This window comes from Gopherus flavomarginatus, chromosome 4, assembly GCF_025201925.1.
Source record: "Gopherus flavomarginatus isolate rGopFla2 chromosome 4, rGopFla2.mat.asm, whole genome shotgun sequence".
NCBI classification, from domain to species: domain Eukaryota; kingdom Metazoa; phylum Chordata; order Testudines; family Testudinidae; genus Gopherus; species Gopherus flavomarginatus.
The window spans coordinates 107,038,034-107,060,257 of NC_066620.1; the positions used below are offsets into that span (position 1 = coordinate 107,038,034).

Sequence of the window (22,224 nt, forward strand, 5' to 3'; positions counted from 1 at the left end):
ACAGCATCCCCAGTGCTGCCCAGGCTTGCATGACATGGCATACACTATGGCTCTGCCATCTCCTGTCCTTGATTCTAGCCCAAGCATATCCCTCTATACTGGGCCTTGTAGGGGGGCAATTATTCCACATCAGGAATTCTCCTGAGCCTCTTACACGCCATTTGCCGTTTTTACATGATGCCTAAGGAGGGGCCAAAGTCCCTCCCAAAGTATCCAATTCTCCTCTTACTCATATTGGTGTAAATCATGAGTAACTGCATTCAAGTCAGTGAAGGTACTTTGGTGAGACACTGAAACCAGGTCACAATAACAGTATCAAGACCATTCTGCTAGAATACTTTAAAAATACCTTGCAAGTAGATCTGTACAGAAAACTTGTGAAGAGAATAAAAATGTAATTCTTTAGTCTTCATTTAAAACATTTGCGTGGTAACACCACAAGGAACAGAACCAGCTGACTGAGCACAACTAGACACACAATTAGGAAGTGCACTGTGGGATTCAGCCAACAGAAATGGTCAGAAACTAAACTCTGACCTACACCAATTACAAACTCAAAAGAGAAGTGATGTTTTCCACACTAGAGGACAAGGAAAGGTTTGTAAGAATTCAAAAAGATCAATGTGGAAATTCCTAGAAAGAGACTGACCTCCCCAAAGTGTCCTTACCTGCCAGTGCAAGATGATACTCCACAGTAATCCCAGTGTCAGTTTGTGATTTCCATCAACAATGTCAGTCCCTCCTATATTCACCAATTCCACCTGGAGACATTAACTCAACTAAGTCAATCAATATTTCTCACCAAGGATTTGAGTGTCCTCCCATTTTCTTATCTACCAACCAGATACTAGCAAATGAACAGATACATTTAATTTTGTGGAAATTTCCAAGCAGAGATTTCTGCAGAGAGCAACTTACCTGAATTTGTCATGAAGGCAATTAGAAGCAAAATACATAGGCAACAGAGAAAGGGTTCAGTCCCGACCAGCAATATAGGGGGATACAAAAATCAACCAATACACAGGCAAACATGCAGTAACTGGTCTGTTTTGCAAGGTAAAAGGTAATCCTAAATACTATATGGCATTACAGAGAGTCATGAAAGTGTCATAATTACAAACAACTTTAGTTTTCAGATTGACCAGGAGCCACACATGACAAGCTTTATATGTGGTAAAAGAGTCCAGGGGAGAATCAGTTTGCATTACTTTTAACTGAAGAAGTTTAATGAGGGCTCAACTCAACAGAAATTATATGTATGCAGTGTTGGATGGGGTTTATTTAATTTTTCAGGAAGGGCTGCAAGGGGGAACATGACATTGGTCTTATCTTCCTTTTTAAATTTCTTTATTCACTAATGAGTTCTGCTTTTTCTTGAAATTTCCTCTCTTATTTTAACTTGACCATCACCTATGGAAGCTTTTGAACTCCTCTTCATTTCCATTTTACACTGTGCAACGTCAAGCTTTTGAAACAAACTCAGCTCTTACTCCTTTTTTCACAAGAGAGTACAAAAAAGTGAGTCAGATTCCACAGGTTTTTCTCAGAGGGTTGAATAAAGGGATGGAGCAATGAAAAGAGCCAACTGCCTCAGACCTAGAAAGCTGTGTGTAATGCCAAGGTAGCGTTATCTTTTAAAAGTTCAGCAGTCCATAAACTACGTCTGTAAGATGTCTTAATGGGAAGAAATCTGAATTGATAACATTAATGTAGGGAAACCAGAACTAGAGACTGGACATTTTTGTTTTGGGTTATGAGCTCTCCAAATCCAAAATGGACAATGGGATAGCCTACCTACAGCAGCAAATCTAGAGGCTATAGAAGAAAGGCACTCAGTGGATGAACTCAGATTACGCCTGGGTTGAGGGACTTCATAAAGCACATACACATATATGTCAGGTGCAGCAGCAATTTTTTTCTCAATGCAGAATAGGGGTCATTACACTGGCAGAATTAATGTGAACAGAGAAGGAAAACAAATTCCATTCTGCCTTACATCGTTAATCTGATACAACAGTGAAACTCTTCCCTACTATCTCATCAGATAAAGCAGATTTTGTTCAACATCTTTATTAATGATCTGGATGATGGGATGGATTGCACCCTCAGCAAGTTCGCAGGTGAAACTAAGCTGGGGGGAAGAGATAGATACACTGGAGGGTAGGGATAGGGTCCAGGGCTGCCCAAAGGATTCAGGGGGCCTGGGGCAAAGTGGGGGAGCTGCGGCACTTGTACTCACCTGGCGGCGGTCTGGGTCTTCAGCGGCATTTCAGCAGTGGGGGGCCCTTCAGTTGCTCCCTGTCTTCAGCAGCACTGAAGGGCTCCCCGCTGTCAAAATGCCATCCAAGACCTGCACCACCGCTGAGCCAGGGCTCACGGGGCCCCTGCAGGGCCCAGGGCCTGGGGCAAATTGCCCCACTTGCGCCCCACCCCCACCCCCCCCCAGGCAGCCCTGCCAGAGTGACCTAGACAAATTGGAGGATTGGGACAAAAGAAATCTGATGAGGTTCAACAAGGACAAGTGCAGAGTCCTGCACTTAGGATGGAAAAATCCCATGCACCGCTACAGGCTGGGGACCGACTAGCTAAGCGGCAGTTCTGAAGAAAAGGACCTGGGGATTACAGTGGATAAGTTGGTTATGAGTCAGAAGTGTGCCTTTGTTGCCAAGAAAGTTAAAGGTATATTGGGCTGCATTAGTAGGAGCATTCCCAGCAGATCGAGGGAAGTTATTATTATAGGCCACATCTGGAATACTGCATCCAGGTTTGGGGCCTCCACTACAGAAAGGATGTGGACAAATTGGATGTGAACAATAATGATCAGGGGGCCGGGGCACATGACTTACGAGGAGAGGCTGAGGGAACTGGTCTTGTTTAGTCCGCAGAAGAGAAGAGTGAGGAGGGATTTGATAGCAGCCTTCAGTTACCTGAAGGGGAGTTCCAAAGGGGATGGAGCTAGGCTGTTCTCAGTGGTGGCAGGTGACAGAACAAGCAGCAATGGTCTCAAGTTGCAGTGGGGGAGGTCTAGGTTGGATATTAGGAAACACTATTTCACTAGGAGAGTGGTGAAGCACTGCAATGGTTTACCTAGGAAGGTGGTGGAATCTCCATCCTTAGAGGTTTTTAAGGCTCTGGCTGGGATAATTTAGGTGGCGTTTTGTCCTTATTTGAGCAGGTGGTTGTTCTAGATGATCGCCTGACGTCTTTTGCAACCCTAATCTTCTATGATAAGATGGGGTACTAGTTGGTGTCTACTGTAAATCGCACTAGGGAACCAGCTCCTTATGCTCCTATCTATAATGTGTAGTGAATAAAAAGCTGCGTGAACATGTGGGACGGAACTTCAAGTTAAGTGACACGTGCTGGAGGGTAATATAATTTATGCCAATGATTAAAGGATTAGAAAATATGATTTATAGCGACAGACTCAAGAAGCACAATCTATTTAAGTTAATAAAGAGAAGGTTAAAGGGGTGATTTGATTACAGTGTATAACTACCTATTTGGGAAACAAATCTGTTAATGGGCTCTTCAATCTACCAGAGAAAGGTACGACCCAATCCAATGACTGGAAGTTGAAGCTAGACAAATTCAGGATGGAAATAAGGTGTACATTTTTAAAAGTGGGGGTAATTAATCATTGGAACAATTTACTAAGGGCCATGACAGATTGCCCATCACTGGCAATCTTTAAATCAAGAATGGATGTTTTCCTAAAAGATATGTTCTAGGAATTATTTTGGAGAAGCTCTATGGCCTATGTTACAAGGAGGTCATACTAAATTATCAGAATAGTCCCTTCTGCCCTTGCAATCTTTGAATAATCACCAATAATAAAGATTCTGCAGTCTGCCCATGTAACTCCACTGAATTCAACTAGTGCCAAGTGTCACCTTTTCAACCGATCTTTTAATTTGTTAGAAGAATGAAACTGACATGAAAATCACTGGGACAGACATGGAACCCCACAATCCAGCATCACTTTTCAGGTAGACACACATTTTAAAGCAGCAGAAACACATGTTTTTGGAAAGACGGTGAGGAAGGCAATGGGATGGGAAAGGATCCTCTTCCAATCTCTACAGTAAAACATACAGAATCTTATTATGGCACAGTCTGTAAATGCTGGACATATGCTCTCTCAAGACTCACAAAAGTTACACAGGGAGGGAAGAAAGGAGAGAGGAAAAAATAGTCATCACACATCATTCAACCACAACAGTGGAAAGAAAAGTAGGATGCAAACACATTGTAATGGAAGTACTCCAAGTGCAGTCTGCTGAAAATTATTTTGCAAAAGGTGTGATTTAATCTGAGTGGAGAAGGAAAGGCCCTGAGAACACACAACAGAAATGCTTATGTGATTATAGACAACTCTTTTTATATCCTCTCTGTATCTGTACTAAATCCTACATCCAACCCTATAATTACACAATATGAAAACCACTCCATGTTCTGATCTTCAAATAGCCTTTTTGATCATCATAATCTAAACTATTCTGCTCACGTAAGTGAACTGAAGTCACAGCAATTACTGTAAATTTTGACACCTAGTACTCACCTGTTCCTTAGAACAAATTTTTTTAAATACTCAATACTAATCCTTTCAAAAGTTAATGATATTTTATAGTCTCTAAGCTTCCAGATAAGAGGGAAGTATTCACATTCAATTGCACTCCTTCCTCCTTTATCTTAAACTCTTAATATTTCTGAGCACCTGGTGTAAACCATGTGCAGAATCTTCACAGCAGTCAGCAGACTAATGCTATCCGCACATTTCCAAAACTACAGATCATGGCAGGTCAAGGAAGAACCAATAAATCACTCAGTAGTTTAACTCAATCCCATTACTTTCATAAAATAAACTAAATTAATTTCAGGCTAGAAAAGCTCATTACTTATCCTTAGAAAAGCAAATAAGTGTGTGCACAGTATGTCAGAGAAGAATAAATCTTTGCTTGCTTCAAGTCACTTAGTAATATGATTTCAGTCCAGCAATACAAAAGGGGAAAGTGCTCAGTAATATACAGCAGTTTCACAACATCGTTTGGTCAGCAGTATATAAATACATTGGAACGTAATTACAACAAACTCAGACACACTGTAGTGAAACACACTGAAGCTGACTGTTATTCTGAATTATTTCAATCCTGCCACATGCAAAACAGCAATTCTGATTAGAAAAAAAAAAGCATGCTTATGAAACTGTTCTGTGAAGATAAAAATACAACTGCTTCACTAGAAGATTACAGTATAATTTTAAAAACTCTTGTTTTCATTAAAGCTGTATTGTTCGTTTTTGATCAGCCACTGAACACTTATAAGACTGGGACAACTAATTAAGGACCTGAACCAAAACTCATGTAGTCAATGGAAAGATTCCTATGGGCACTTTGGGTCAGGCCTTAAAGCAGGGGTTCTCAACTTTTTACAAATCAAGCCCCACTTAGGAGGTTTTTGGAGTTTTGTAAACTTGAAGCCCTACCCCAAAAAATCTATGGCACTGTGAGTGAGCGGCATTGCAACCTGGAGCATGGGGTCACAATGCCACTAAAATTTGACCCTCCAAGCTAAATGTGAGTGAGTGGTACTGCAACCCCACGCATAAGGTCACAATGCCACTCACTCAAATTTGGCCTGTACACCCCTTCGTGATGAGTGGCGTTGCAACTTGGCCCTCCTCTACCCCTTTTACTGTAAGTACTGATTTACTGGAAGGCCTGCTGTGCTTCCCTCTCTCCCCCAAAAGTTTGACACCGCCTTCTGAAAGTAGAATGAATTATATTGTGAAAATAGAAAGGATTAAAGAAATGCTGTCTGTACCTTTAAGCAAAACTGTTGGAATACTGCAATCCAGGTGTCAGGAATACAGACATTAACATAATACAATTGCACTGTTTAAGGGTAATTGGTGAAGTATTAGCCTTAGATCGATAAGAGTTAGTAAGGAAGTAAGATATGCATGCTGTGCCCCAGGTGAATTTTACTGTTTCGCTTTCTTTGTCCCTTTGTCTAATTCCCGCTCTTTTATCTGTATAAATAAGACTGTTTGGGTCTTGCACGGCCACTCACATTATCTGGGTGTTATTGGCGGAGCGCTGCGCTAATAAAACAGAGTGGTCTGACAAATTGTGAGTTCTGATTCTAACTTTGACACTCTCAACCCTGAGAATCTCTGCCCTAAAGGGATATAAATAGATTCCTGCTGCATCTTCAGTGGTGGATCCTTCTGTTTATCCTATTTATCCTTTGGTTTGTTGAGTTGGGAATTTTTGCAATAAATGTTTTAACTGATGTTCTCTAAAATTACTATCTAAAAGTACTGTATGTATTGCAGCAATGGAAAGAGCAGAGCCGTACTGTGCTAGGAACTGCACAAATTATAGAAACCTACTCTCTGCTCCAGAGAATTAACAATCAAAGGCTCCAATCCCACAAACATTCAAGCATGTGCTTAAATTTAATATATTGTATTTTTAATTTTAAGTAATATCTACCATGTGTTATTTCTAAGGTCTGATGGCATTAGACCTGTCAAGGTTCCTTTCCCACCCTGAACTTTAGGGTACAAATGTGGGGACCTGCATGGACACTTCTAAGCTTAATTACTAGCTTAGATCTGGTAACTCTGCCACCATCCAGAAATTTCAGTGTCTGGATCACTTCTTGTTCCCCTCCCCCCCTCCAAAACCTTCCCCTCCGTGGGCAGCCTTGAGAGGCTTCACCAGTTCCCTGGTGAACACAGATCCAAACCCCTTGGATCTTAAAACAAGGAGAAATTAACCATCCCCCTTCCTTTCCCCCCACCAATCCCTGGTGAGTCCAGATCCAATCCCTTTGGATCTTAAAACAAGGAAAAATCAAATCAGGTTCTTAAAAAGAAAGCTTTTAATTAAAGAAAAGTAAAAAAAAAAAAAATCATCTCTGTAAAATCAGGATGGAAAATACTTTACAGGGTAATCAGATTTATATTGCCCAGAGGAACCCCCTCTAGCCTTAGGTTCAAAGTTACAGCAAGCAGAGGTAAAATCCTCTCAGCAAAAAAGGTACATTTACAAGCTGAGAAAACAAAAATAAGACTAACACGCCCTGCCTGGCTATTACTTACAAGTTTGAAACATGAGAGACTGATTCAGAAAGATGTGGAGAGCCTGGATTTGATGTCTGGTTCCTCTTAGCCCCAAGAGCAAACACCACCCAAAACAGAGTACAAACAAAAACTTCGCTCCACCAAGATTTGAAAGTATCTTGTCCCCTTATTGGTCCTCTGGTCAGGTGTCAGCCAGGTTTACTGAGCTTCTTAACCCTTTACAGGTAAAAGAGGCATCAACCCTTAACTATCTGTTTATGACAAGACCAGCTGAGGATTGATCAAACTACTCTTCAGAACACTTACTGGCTGAATCACAGAGATTTCTAAAGAAGCCACATATGGCTTATATGCCAAAGGTTTGGTAAAGTAGTGCTCAAATACTATCATGAGTGCATCTAAGAAACTAGATAAGATTAAATAATATTGATTTAATAACATACATCGACTAGAAGTGATACTGACTTACAAGTGGCAAATAACGAGAGGTGAAAATGCAAAACAGTTTAACCTACAGAGAGAACAAATGCCTATAACCAAAGCATTCAGTTCCTCTTCATCAAAATCTCATCCAAAACTATATCATTTGGTAACATATTGCTTGCATTCATGTATTTCACAAAACCATCAGACAGTTGAAAACACTGACCACATGAATTGCTCATCGTTTTCACTGTCTGCTGGCATTTTTATTTGCTGTGTGCGGTATGTTTCTGATCTGCAATTCCAAGTCACTTATCTTAGAAGACTTAGTAAACCAAACTGACCGCAAAAAAATATTTTAAAGTTACAATATAAGCTTACACTGTTCTGATGTAAAACTTGCAGTACTCTGTTGACATTATTTAGGGCATGTACTCTTGTGGAACCACGTTCTTTGGGCTAAAAATAAGAATACAAAGTTATATTTTGTTCATGTCAAAACACTTGATGACAGATGAAAACAAAATAAACAAACAACAGGAAATGTGTCATTTTATAGTGTTATTATAAAGAAAAACAGAAAAATAAGGAAGACTACAGAAATTAAAGAGGTTTTTTTACTGAATTAACTATGTAAAAGAGTAACAATACAATATTCCTTATATATTGAAAAAAACCTCAGTTTCAGAATGTTTCAAATTTCTTACACAAACCCCACAATTTTTAAATTTTCAGTGTGCTGCAGAATTTTGTACTGGCAACGTAACTGCCTTGTGGAAGTTCCCAAGGGGAAAGGTGAAGCTTTTGGAAGTCTGACAGAGCAGCAGGAGTTATTGGCTCCTGGAAGGAATAAGAGGCAATTTGTTGTTTTGGCACCCAGAAGACAACTGAGGCCTTGAGCACTGGGGACAGGCCGCACTTCCTCTTTTTTCATGCCCTACTTTGGGTAGCGGCAGAGAGAACTTAAAATTCAAAGCAACCCTTGACAATACTGGCCACTCCATTTCCCCTGACCTATCACAATCTGACTCATGAAGCAGGCCTGTGTGGAGCCCTATTGCTGCAGAACCAATTGCAGGATCATAAAGCTTAACATGGAGTGTCACAAGTGGGTATCAAAGCATGAAAACTCTCCCTTTTGTGATGCCTTACATCTTCAATGGGCTTTAGATCAGGCCCAAAGTTACATGCACTACATACTGGGATGTTTGTATTTAAAAAGCAGAGGTCAGATGATAAGCTTCCTTCACAATCACTAATTAATACTTTTCTTACCAATGGATTTCCTGTGAGCCCTTCTAGAAGATCCAAGAGCTTCCTTCCATCCTTGAGTTCTGTGAACATATCCTTAATTGGTGGCTTCCCACTCTACAAGAAAAAAACAATATGGAAACAAAATGAAAGTCTATTTCAGCAACAAAAGCCTCTTTAAAATTAGAGAAAATTTAATTTTGCATCATATTTTCAATTCACAGTTATTGAATAAAGGAAAAAAGAAGAGTCCCACAACTGTGTGTTATGACCATTCTCCACAGATGAAAATTCTTTCCTTACCGTTTTGCTTTCTCCATCGCTGTAAATCAACAGCCTAATATCGACACACTCTGAGCATCTACAGCTTCTCCTAACTTTAATGTAGGCGCTTCAACATCCCAGGGAAAAGAAAAAAAAACACACATGCTATACTTTTGGAGATTTCTTTGAGAAGGAATGTTCAGTTCTGGCTATACCTAAGGCAGAACCAAGATTATGGACAATATTAAAGGAGAAAGGGAAACAGAATCTCAACAACAAGATTCTTGGTCGTGTTGCTTTTCATTCTGGGGCTGATCCAAAGCTCACTGAAGTCACTGGGAGTCTTACTGTTGTCTTCAATGGGCTTTGAACTGAGTCCTTAGGAAGGAATACCACCACTTCTGTCCAGATTAGCGGATTAGAACATGCAGAAATTGAGATTTCCATTAATATTTTGAAACTGGTCCCTTATTTTCCCCAGCCATGTATTTATTTCCATGGGGAAAAAAAGTACAGGAACAGAATTGCCCAAGCTCAACTCCCACTAAACATTTCTATTGAAATGGGCACATAATTGCTGTAAATTAGGTAGCAGCATGGTAATAGCAATCCTTTCGTATACCTCCCTTTAATCTTATCCATGGATCCAATCACAGATTCTATGGAAAAGGGACTGGAAAAAACGCAGTCAGTTGACTGCCAGATTGGAGAACAAAATAATTCCAAAAGGTTTCTAATGTCCACAGCATTTCAGAATCTCACTCTACTATTCCCTTAACTACATGCCACTCTTTCAGAAAGCAAAAAACTGGTCAACTGACACAGTTATGTCAAGTAGTTGTGCTATCACAATCTTCACTATCTTGGCTCCTCTTTCCCTAATGACAGTTTTATGAAGAGAAGAATTGCAGCGTTCTACTAATATATTAAACCAGAAAAAGCAGACGTCACATTTTGTAATGTCAACACAATTGCAAAATGGGATTACTTCCATGCGACTCAATACAGCCAATTTTTTAAATAATGTTTATTATTTCGAAGCTACCTTTTGGTTTCAAAACTTAAAACTTTAGTTAGAGCAAAAGCTGCCAGAAAGGTCCAATACTATTAAAAGAATTAATATTGAATCAAGTTAAGCTATTTCAGTCACTGAACCACATTGTGATCTCATTTACATCAGCATAACTGGAATCAAAGCGCAGCTCCCAGTTTTAACTGAAACCATCTGAACAAAAATGGTAAGGATGCTCATGTCCCCCCCCCCTACTTTTTTTTAAAGAATAAAGTAGCAACCATCCAAGGTTTCTGACATTAAATTAATGCAATAAACTTTTCTGGCAGAAGGGCTACCAGTCAATTACTGTCACAATCTATAAAAAAGTGTCTACAGACTGTATATACACACACAAATCTAGGATAGAGAGAGCAATGCAATTGACAGACCATAATTCCAAACAGAGTAATTATGAGATAATGTGCGCAAATTAGAGTTTATAGAATCATAGAATGTCAGGGTTGGAAGGGACCTCAGGAGGTCATCTAGTCCAACCCCCTGCTTCAAAGCAGGCCCAATCCCCAGACAGATTTTTGCCCCAGATCCCTAAATGGCCCCATCAAGGAGGAACTCACAACCCTGGGTTTAGCAGGCCAATGCACAAACCTTTACAAGCAGGAACACTACAGGTCACTATTTAATAAGTGTAACAATACCCTTCCAAGCATGGTAAGAACAGCACATATTGACAGTATTCGCATATGCTTTTCAGGGGATATAGATATCCTACAGTTCAACCCCAACCTTTAAACCTGGCCTGGAATGGCAGAATGGGAGAAAGGAGAAGCTGAAATTTCTTGGGTACTCCCACACAATGTGGTGTGCCATGGGAGCAGCTCAGCCATCACAAATTACCTTTATCATGAATACCAACATGCAAGGCAACTTAATTTGGGACTGGATCAAGGGACAGGTGATGGGTCATGACAATTAAAGAGCACAAGTCACTGACCATCAGGGGCCAATAGGAACTTGACTAATTGGAGGAAGCCCTAAGCCCTCAGTATAAATGCAAGTATCTGCTGATGTGTGTGTAAACGGTTGGGCTAGGGGGCTACTACAGAGTCTACCCCTGCCCAGGTGCTAAACGGCAAAACCTAAAGTGCCAGATTTGTGGCCATGGGGGAAGGAAGAGGGTAGGGAAGTTCATATTCTAAAAGTCCAAGGATTTCTTTCCCTTCGGAATCTGTTGTCGTTAGTCTGATGTACCAGTAAAAGTTTCCTACAACCCTGCCAAACATCTTACAGAAAGGAGAACAAGTATTCTATTTTGTGTCCACAGTTATAGGCTTCAGCTATGGGTGCAACACGCAAGAACTGCATTCCTCTTCATATTAGTGGCTAACAAACACATGCAGAGATTCAGAGAGATCTATAAAATGTGCAGAGACTGAAAATACCAATATCAAATATCCTGACATGGATTTTAATAAATAGACCACAAGCAACTTTTCTGTAGGATTGTAGCAATTTTGTTGGAGAGGATAAAAAGATCTTCATGGTGCTATATTACATTTAGGAGGTTTGGGACATATACAGCCTGATTTTTTTTTCCACTTGGATGTTTTATTTCTCATTTTAAGTATATGAAAATAAACCTGATTTCCTGTTCTCAGACATTTTGTTGTGCAGGTCATGATATTTTCCACGTACATGTAACATTTCATGTACTGTACTGCTGGAAAAAGTTTTGATCTGCTTTCTCAAAAGAATGGTTTTATTTCACTGGCATCAGAGCAACACTTTCTTCTGCCAATTTAAACAGCCATCAAAAGAGCTTTAGATTATTTCTGAAATTTAAACTACTCATTTCTACTTTATTACAGCATTCATTATCCTCAAAACAGAGACAGATAAAGCAATGTTAAAAATGCGCTGTTTTGTACATTTGTAGAAAGCTTCCAGAGAAAACAATGCACAGTACTGGGATGAGAGTTAGGGTCAGACTATAAAATAATAAAGGTTTGTAAGTACTTTGTTAGGTTTCCATCTAATATGCCTTGGGAATTTTTCCTTTTTCCCCAAAAAAATACATAGTCATAGAGCCAAGTTTCTGATATAATTCACTATTCTGTAAATTTTGCAGAGCACTTTGGATCCTTGTAGGAAGTGAACTACATAAATGTTATTTTTATGGCAATGTGTTAATGGCCAGATACAAAGCCCCAGGAAATCCACAGAATAACTGTCTCCCAATTACTTCAGATCTGCAAACTTACCTTTCTGAACTGGTGTATTTTATATTCACTTTTCTCGGGTGTAAGTAACTACACAAGGGCAAAGCAATGGAGGCCCAATGTCTACCGATATCCCATAAAACAGTCATTTTATCACTGAAGAGATCTGATCAAAACTGAGGTACTAAAACACTATTAAAGTGACAATCAGACAAATTATACCAGGACCTGAAGCAAGAGGCAAGGGCAAACACATCAGGCCATCAGCCAGGAAGTGAGAGAAAGTGAAAGGACGAAGAGGAGACCAGAAGAAACAGATTTAACAGGTTATAAAATGAAAACTGGTTACTCATCAAACAGAATCAGATGAGAAGTTTTAAAGGGACACTAAAGCTACTTAACAGACAAAAATTAGTAGATTCAGCTACTACATTTAGGGTGACCAGACGTTCCAAAATTTTACCCTTTGTCCCACATCCCGATTGATGTATGATCAGAATGCAGTTTGTCCCAATATTCAGGTAAGGAGGCGAGCAGCAGGCTATGAAGTGAGGAGGCGCGTGGCAGGCAGCCAGGGGGAGGTGAGGAGGCAGGCGGAGTGTGAGGGTTTCACAGCAGGTGGAGGGGCCTCTGGCGAAGGAGTGAGGAGGCAAGCAGCAGGCAGGTATGAGGATGAGGAGGCTGGTGGAGGGTCTCCCCCCCACCCCCACCCAGCATTCCCCCAGAGTGCTGACTCCTGGCTATCACTGAGCAGACTGGAGACACGGGAAAGGCATGCCTCCCCTTGAGGCTGGGAACAAAAAAGTCGAACTTCAATTCAGCTGTCACCTGCCAGCGCTTTGTGACCAGGTTTAGCGCTGCGCCAGATTCAAACCAGGTCTTGGTGAACAAGCTTTGGGATCCAATCCAAAGTGAACTGAAGTCCCCCATTTATTTTAAGGGCAGGGGCAGCACCCTCAGAAATCTCTGCCATCAGGAAGACTCACTCTGTGGCCACAACAGAGAGGAAAACACACCCCAGCCAATTGAGCCCAGAGGGCTGCTGACCCCTGGCCCAGCCCCCGGGCTGGAGTGTTCCAATGGCTCAGCACCCAGGGCTGAGTGACAGCCCTGGAGCAGGACCCCTCTGCATTCGGGGTGCCCCAAGAAGGGCTGGGCAGGGCAGCTCACACCCAGAGCCAGACAGAGGCTGCCTCCGTGGATGCAGTGGAAGGGCTAGAACCGCTGGCTCTGAAATGAGACATGGCTCCATGTTCAATGGGGGAGGCTGCCAGAAGCCATTTCCAAGCTTTTCTTTCCCCACTGTTTTTGCATCAGGAGGGGGGAAGAAAATGCCCCACCGAGGTTATAGTTGCATTCCTACCGTCAAGGTGCACAGACTGGCCAACCTAACTCACTGTTGAACCTAGGAGAAGAGGTGCCCAACCACACTGGGGGCAGGGCTGCAGAGGCTGCTGCTGCAGCCCTGCATGTGCTGATTCCACCCAGGGCAGGCCGCAAGCTGCTGCCCAGGTCACTTACCCACACTGGCGAGCAGAGGCTGCACTTAGGGGGGCATGCACCTGACTCAGCACAGCACGAGCACCCGGCACACAGCAGCCTTACTGTTAGCCCCTAGTCCCCAACCCCAGCCATTCCTAAGGCACACAAATCGCATGGCCTCGACTACTCCAAGGGGGATCAAGACGCTGCCTCTCTGGGCACATGCGGTTGCTCTAAAGGGAGCCAGAGTTTTCCGAAATCAACCCTGTCCCTAGAATTATTTTACTGCAACAGGAAACTCCATATTCACGACTGACCAGCAAACTCCTGCTGTCTCCTTCTGAATGCTGCATTCCAGAGGGAGGGCTCCAAGGGTGCTTCAGTTATTACCCTGGCCTCAGTGGAATCACTCCAGATTTGCACTGGTGTAAACGAGGGTAGAATCTGAAGTTTCAGGGGTGGATGCTGCCTCAGCCTCTAGTTAATTCCCCAGCCTAGGTGGAACACGAGGTTTGTGATGAAAGACAAATCACCACACTGAAGAGGTGAGCTCAGAAGTTACAAGTGGAGGGGTCCTTACCTAATCCTAGAAAGTCCTCCCCAGTGAAGGTGAATATTTTTAACACACTGCCCAGACCTCTGGGCACAGGCTGGGGTGTGCTTGTCGGTAGTAGGGATTTGCTCTGTGGGTTTGGCTTGTGCAACTAACTCAAGATATTTAGGGCCAAATCCTGATACTACCCAAGGAAAGATTGTGTAACCTGCTACCATGATTAGGTTCCCAGAGTATACTGTGATTTGGAAACGTTATAGAAGAGGTGGCCAAACTGTGGCTTGCAAGCCACCTGTGGCTCTTAACATTAAAGTGTAGCTCACAGAGTCCCCCCAACAGCTCCCCTCCTCCATTCTCCACCTACCAGACTCAGGGTGGTGCTCAGGATCTCAGTCTTGCAGCAGGATGGTGGGGTAGAGGCTTCTGCCCATCAGAGAGAGGGGGTTTGGGGCTTCTACCCCATCGTGCACAGCTGGTGAAACCCCAATAGGCACGCCCCATCTCTCAAGTTTCTGAAGATTGTCATATGCGGCTTGGAGGTCAGTATGTTTGGCCACCTCAGCAATATAGCCTGCTCAAATCCATACAGAGCTCAAGGACACCACGAGGGGACATGGCTAAGGGAGAGGGGAAGGGAAGGGTGTGTTAAGGGAAAGCCAGGACTCTCTGTGGGCCCACCCCAAAACCCATTCAAGGGATCATCAATCACTTGTATTGTCTCCTTGTGGGGGGCGGAGGGGGGGCAGCATGGCAGGGGAGTGAGGATGTGAGCGGCAGGCAGCGGGCAGGGACACTGCAAGACAGCAGCAGGCGACGGGGGGGGGGAGGGGGCTGAGGTAGGATGTGAGGGCAAGGGGGCCCCAGGAGAGCAGGAGCAGAGCTGACAGAGCCCCAATGTGTCCTGACATTTTACTGTTGCAATCTAGTCACTCTAATTACACTGGCCCCAAACCCTCCTGACAATGGTTGTGGCTTTACAGAACACATTTTTATTCTTTTTCTCTCTCCTTATTGCTGAGTGAAACACACACACACACACACACACACACACACACACACACTGAAAACTAACAGAATGGCTGTACAAGGGGAAAGATTAAGCTGACTGTACACAAGAGTGCTGTTAGAGGTACAAAGTCACAAACAGAAAAAAATATGATTTTTCCTCTGACCTCTCATTATGTAACACATATAATAGCAAGTAAATGCATATCACTTTAAGCCAATAATGTCCTTTTAAACAGTAGACACTATCAACACAGCAAAAAATAGTGAAGGACCACTGCAGGTGCATGAGAAGGAGAAAAATATTACTCATATAGGACTAAATTTCAATGTTGGGTGCCCAGCTTGAGACATCTAAAGGAGCCTGATTTTTAAAGTGCAAGCACTCAGCAATTCTGAAAACCTGGCTTCTTTAAGGTGACAGTTTAAGCATCCAAAAATTGAGGCAACCAAAAACACTAATGAAATATGAAAATTTAGGCCCACTGTGTGCTGAAAACATTTAACAGACATTTCCTCTTTTCATGTTACATCTCTGAACCATTCAGGTTCTCTTTGTTGACTGAAATAAAAGACAAAACCAGTCTGGAATATGGCCTAGTGCAGTGGTTCTCAAACTTTCGTACGGTGACCTCTTTCATATGGTAGGCCTTGGAGTGCGACCCCCCCTTATAAATTAAAACACCTTTTTATATATTTAACACCATTGTAAGTGCTGGAGGCAAAGCAGGATTTAGGGTGAAGGCTAACAGCTCGCAACCCCCCGAGGGGTCCCAACCCCCAGTTTGAGAACCCCTGGCCTAGTGAGAAGTCCCATTGATTACATCTGTCCCATCAGATATTGCTATCAGGTTTATCACTACTGCAGTGGAACATCTTAAAACATTTACTCTGCTCTAGATCAGAAACCAAAAACACAACCTAGATATTTCTTTTATCCCTACTTTAATGAACAAGAATGGACTTTTTCTATCTTAACTGCACTATAATAATTTCATATCAATGCCACCTTAATCCCACTCCCTCAGGCTGCAAGTTTGATGCTGTACCTCCTTGTAGCTCTCCCCAGAATTTCACCCCACGGTTTCTAAACTTGATCAGATACTCAACAGGCAGCCAGTGAAGTGATGGAAACACTGGAAGGATGCGTTCTGAATGAAGTGTGCTGTTCAGCAGACAAGTTGTGGGCTGCATGCTTCATCAGGTGGAGTTTGCTTTACAGTCACTAGCTACATTTTAAGGTATAACACCTCAAATCTGGAGGTCATAAATACATAAGTCACTGACTCATTTTACCTCTGACAAGATAGGCCAAAGTCTCTTGGAAAGCTGGGAGTCATTTTGGGTGCTGTTGCTCTCTGGGTATCTAAAATTTAGCAAGATTTTTTTCTAGGCTACAAACCACTTGAAGAATGGTGGTTCAGACACGCTCTCTTGAAGGTGATGTTTTATTGGCTGATTTTTAAAAAAAAAAAAAAGTGTTTCCTTTTATGCATAAGCATCATTGCCATCTTGCCTCAGATTAGGCATCTACTTTTCATCCAGGTGCTGCAACAGTAATAAGAGATACACAGCTATCTCTTTCCTGCATTTCAAAAGATGCATTGCTGGTTTAGAGATAGATGTTGAAGAATGCAGGGAAAGAATGAAGCTTTGCAGAACTCTACAGAGAAGAGTTCCACAAGCAAAGGTGCTGCTGCCTACCACAAACACCCTGGGTACTATTCATCAATAAGGAACAGAACTACCATGCTGTGTTTACTCCTGCCAGGTTTCTGAGCAGAACTTCACAGTAACCAGCGTTAAGTGCTGCAGAGAAATAAGAGCAGAACAAGGATGGAAGTTTGGCAGTTAATCATATACAGAAGCACCACTCATATTGACATATAACCAGGTTAGCTGAGAACACATGTAGCCTGAGACACCTTTTAACTAGTTTCTCAATTACCTTCTTAGAACTGAGTGACTGGACACAAGCCAATAATTGCAAGGTCAGTTACCTCAAGCATCAGTTTCATGCATACCAGTGAGACTGTTCCCTCTCTAAACAGAGAAGTAGGTATCAGTGTTTGAAAGAAGCCTTCTCTCTCTGTGAGCAGCAAGCCCAGATGCTCTTGGCCATCATTCACCAGCCAGAGCGGATGTGTGTCAGTGTCAAATAGTGAATCAAATTACCTTCGGTGTATCTAGGATTACTTGTTGTGCAAATGGGTTGAATTTTCTAAAGGAGGGTGTTGCACCATTAGATCAGTGTGGAGCTATGCTAAGTGTTCCTCATCCCTGAAATTTATATGATATAAAATAAGATCTAGCCCACTGAAAGTTAAGTCATCTTATACTACAAATAGCTCTCAGATAATCCACTTACAACCATAAGCTTCTGCTGCTAGCTTGCAAATCTGTGCAGTTTTATTAGAACAAGTGACATTTGTTGTATTTTGCAATTAAACAACCTTCAGTTCCATTTAATACTAATAGAGAAATATATCAAATTCAATTATGATGAAATAAGAAGATTCATGAATTCTCATTAAGAGATTTGCTTTTTCTTGGTTCTTGCTTAGTTTATTTTATGTTACAGGCACTGTGCAATTTATTCTGTTTTTACAACCTCAACTGTTTGCACTCTGTGTTTTACTTGTAATGCATGTTAGTTTAAAAACAAAATCAACCCAGAATCATAAAAATCTGTAAACAAAAGCCATTTTAATATATTCAATAAAGTAGTGCCTGGTCACTTTTAGCAGAATTACTTGTAGCAGAGATCTTAATATGCTTTTCTCATTAAATGAATTGAGGATAGTCTATAATAAAACTATTTTAGTAAGCGTGTCAGTATGGGGGGTAAGGAGGCCTGCAGAAATCCAGTCTCTATTAAAATCCTACGCTTACAGAAACATTTGCAAGAATAGCAGCAACAGAATGAAAGTCATGATCCCTGTCAGCTTCACACTGATGCACCTTAGGGGGCACCAGGGAAATAGTATGCGCTGGTAAAGCAAAGGTATAATTCTCCACTAGCTACATGGGGGAGACTCAAAACAGGTTCCCCTGTTTAAAGCACTGCTGGCAAGAACTATAATAAGCATTAGGTCATCCACAGCCTCATGAAAACCAGTCATTTAGTCATTTTCCCAGATATCCTAAGTTACATTGTGAAAACGTTGGGGATTTTTTAACCTGCAATTATTGTCAAGTTTGAGCACCCTATAAGATGCTAAGTAGTTAAGTCAAAATTGGGACATTCCCATAAAATTATGGCCATGTGTCAACTCTAGTCTTGGAGGCGTGGAGGTTAAATCAGAGGGAAAAAGATCAATGTAGTTAATTTAAGTAACTAGAACACAAACTATTTATTTTGTTTTAACTTTAGCATAAACTCTTTGGCAAAAACATCATGAACTTTGCAATTTAGTTGCACTCCTCAATAATATAGGCACCAAATAAAAAGCAAAGGTAACTTGATCATGCTCAATGCCAAATCATGAGTCCAGTACATGGGAACTTGACGTGGGAAACAGTTCAGAAAGTGAAAAGGTCTTTGTACAACTTAAACTACAGTGTCAACAAATAAAATCTGTTGCAGCTTCCCAATTTTTAAGTTTAGGTCACAACTTTAATTTACAGAAATATTTTTAAGATATGAAAAAGAACTTTTCTCCTTTCTATTAGTTCTCCAAATACACACACACACACACACACACAAAAAGGACAATAGGGCCCAACATACATAAACAAAAACAGAAAACATTTTTCAGGCCCCAATTTAGCAAAATATGTATGCATGTGATTCATTTAAGCATATGCTTAAGTCTTATTCTTTTTAAAAGGACATAAGCCCATGCTTAAGTCCCCTGTTAAATATACTTAAGTCCTTTGTGGAATTGGCAACTCATTGCCAACAGCCAAAATCTTCTAGTCTTCTTACCAAAAATCAACTAATAGAATTAAACATTAATGCTGATGCTTTTTAAAAAATGAAAACAATCAAATAACCAACTAAGTCTCCAGAAGACAGGTGAAGAGAAAAGCAAGAAGATTCATCGTTGAGCTACAGTGCAAAGTTTAAACAAACAAGATATAGTTGACAGATATAGGTTAAACTATTTGTAGAACAGAAATAGGGAGGTTACTTACCTGTAATTGGAGGTTCTACAAGATGTGTGATCCCTATTTGTATTTCACTGAGGGTTACACATGCACACCATGCATCTGGCGCTGGAGAAGTTGAAAGTAGCATCAGATGGTCTGTGTGTGCACACTGGCTCACCTCATGCCTCAGTCCCAAGGAATAAGGGGCGGGACAGACCAACTACCTCTCCGTAGTTCCTTCTGTACCATAAATCAGGTAGGATCCAAAGCGGAAGGGGAAGAAGGCAGGTAGTATAATACAGATAAGGATCACACATTTCGGAGAACCTCCCGTTACCTCCCCTTCTTCTTCAAGTGATCTTCCCTAACGTATTCCACTGACAAGCCGTACCTAAGTAGGAAGAGGGTGTGAGGATATAGATCGGGGTGGCCAAACTGCGGCATGTAAGCCACATACAACTCTTACAATTAAAATGTAGCTTGCAGAGCCCCCTACACTGCTACTCCATTCTTCACCTACAAGACTGAGGTGCGGGGAGCTCAGGGCTTCTGCCCTGAAGCAGAATAGTCAGGCTAGGGGCTTCTGCCCTGCAGGGAAGAGGGTCTTGGGGCTTCGACCCTGTAAGAAGCAGCTGCCCAGGCTTAGAGCTTCAGCAGGAATGGGGCAAAGCCCCCAGCTCTGGTTGGCGCATCCAGCTCTCGAACTGCTGAAAATTATCGTATGCAGCTCAGAGAGTCAGTTCAGCCACCCCGATATAGATGGTAGGGCTGAGTGGAGTATCACCATCACAAAGAAGGCATCAGCAGAAGAGTCCTGCACCAGGGCATAGTGTCTTGGAAACATACAAACCAAGTGCCATGTGGCTGCTTTACAGATTTCCAGGAGGGGTACCTCCTGAAGAGATGCCATAGTTGTTGCTTGCGCTCTGGTGGAATGAGCTCTTACTCCATTGAGGGATAGAGCGGAGGGAAAGTTCGATCACTGATAGAGTAGAATGAAGCCTGAGATCCATTTGGAGATTCTCTGGGTAGAGATGATGTGCCCTCTCACTCTTTCCGCTGCAGCGATGAATAATCTCAGGGATTTTTTAACTGGTTTTGTTCTCTGCAGGTAAAGGCCAAGAAGGCCTGTTGAACATTGACGGAATGGAGTCTTTGTTTCTCTCCTGAAGCATGCGGTTTTGAGAACACTGAACTTTTAAAACTATTAAAACTGCTAAAACTATTTACAAACTAGATCATTCTTATTTTGTAGAGCGAAGCCAAAGCCGTGGACACTAAAGGTTCCAACTCAAAATATGCAGCAGTGAGAAGGAATGGAGAGGCAGTCAGTCGACCCTGCCCTTCATCCCCTTAGACAAAGGCACAAGGTGAGCCAGGGTGCATGTGTGGACCAACGGACACTTTTCAAATTCCCCAGCTCTGGAAGCATGTTGCGCATGCATAACTCTGAGTGGAATACAATAGCAATCACCGCTCATAAAAAATAAAAGATAAAGATACCACCACTGTACTCACAGAACACTAGAAACACTATTGACAGTAATGTTGAAAAGAGAAAAAAGCAAACAAAATATGAAAGCAAACCTCAAACCTAACAAGCAGGTAAGACAAACATGTTGCATCAGAAAAATCAATGATTTATCTGGACACCTGCAAATTTACTGATCCTGGTCCCACTAAAAGTGAAAAAGATACCTTATTAATTCTTGATCATTTTTCTTGCCTGGGTTCTTGCATCGTATGCTACAGACAAAGATCCTTCCTTTCTTCACCCTCTTGAACTGGATTTTTAAAGAGTACATAAGAACAGCCCTACTGGGTCAGACCAAAGGTCCACCTAGCCCAGTATCCTGCCTTCCTACAGTGGCCAGTACCAGGTTCCCCAGAGGAAATGAATAGAACAGGTAATCATCAAGTGATCCATCCCCTGTCGTTCATTCCCTGCTTCTGGCAAACAGAGACTAGGAACACCATTCCTGCCCATCCTGGCTAATAACCATTGATAGACCTATCCTCCATGAATTTACCTAGTTCTTTTTTATGGTCTTGGCCTTCACAACATCCTCTGGAAAGGAGTTCCACAGATTGACTGTCTGTTGTGTGAAGAAATACTTCCTTTTATTTGTTTTACACATGCTGCCTATTAATTTCACATGGTGACCCCTAGTTCTTGTATTAGGAGAAGTAGTAAACAACAACACTTCCTTATCTACTTTCTCTACACCAGTCATGATTTTATAGACCTCTGTCATATCTCACTTTAGCCATCTGTTTTCCAAGCTGAAAAGTCCCAGTCTTACCAATCTCTCCTCATATGGAAGCCATTCCCTACCCCTAATAATTTTTGCTGCCCTTTTCCGAACCTTTTCCCATTCCAATATTTCTTTGTTAAGATGGGCGACACATCTGCACACAGTATTCAAGATGTGGGTGTGCCGTGAATTTATATAGAGGCAATATGGTATTTTCTGTCCTATTATCTAGCATTCTGTTTGCTTTTTTGACTACTGCTGCACACTGAGTGGATGTTTTCAGAGAACTATCCACAATGACTCCAAGATCTCTTTCTTGAGTGGTAACAGCTAATTTAGACATTTTATATGTATAGTTGGGATTATGCTTTCCAATATGCATACTTTGCATTTATCAACACAGAATTCCATCTGCCATTTTGTTGCCCTGTCACACAGCTTTGAGAGATTCTTTTGTAGCTCTTTGCAGTCTGCCTGAGTCTTAACTATCTTTAGTAATTTTGTAACGTGCAAATTTTGCCACTTCCCTGTTTACCCCTTTTTCCAGATAATTTATGAATATGTTGAATAGGACTGGT

The 22,224-nt window shown here is 41.7% G+C and overlaps 1 protein-coding gene across 1 annotated transcript in view; it reads right to left on the reverse strand.

Annotated features, from left to right (window-relative positions):
- UTRN (utrophin) overlaps positions 1-22,224 on the reverse strand; it is a 565,218-nt gene that overhangs the window by 491,453 nt on the left and 51,541 nt on the right. Inside the window, exons 3-5 of the mRNA XM_050949465.1 lie at positions 8,789-8,881; positions 7,895-7,972; positions 669-761 (exon numbers count right to left, since the gene is read on the reverse strand). Of these exons, the coding sequence (XP_050805422.1) occupies positions 669-761; positions 7,895-7,972; positions 8,789-8,881 (264 nt within the window). The remainder of the gene's footprint in view (positions 1-668; positions 762-7,894; positions 7,973-8,788; positions 8,882-22,224) is intronic.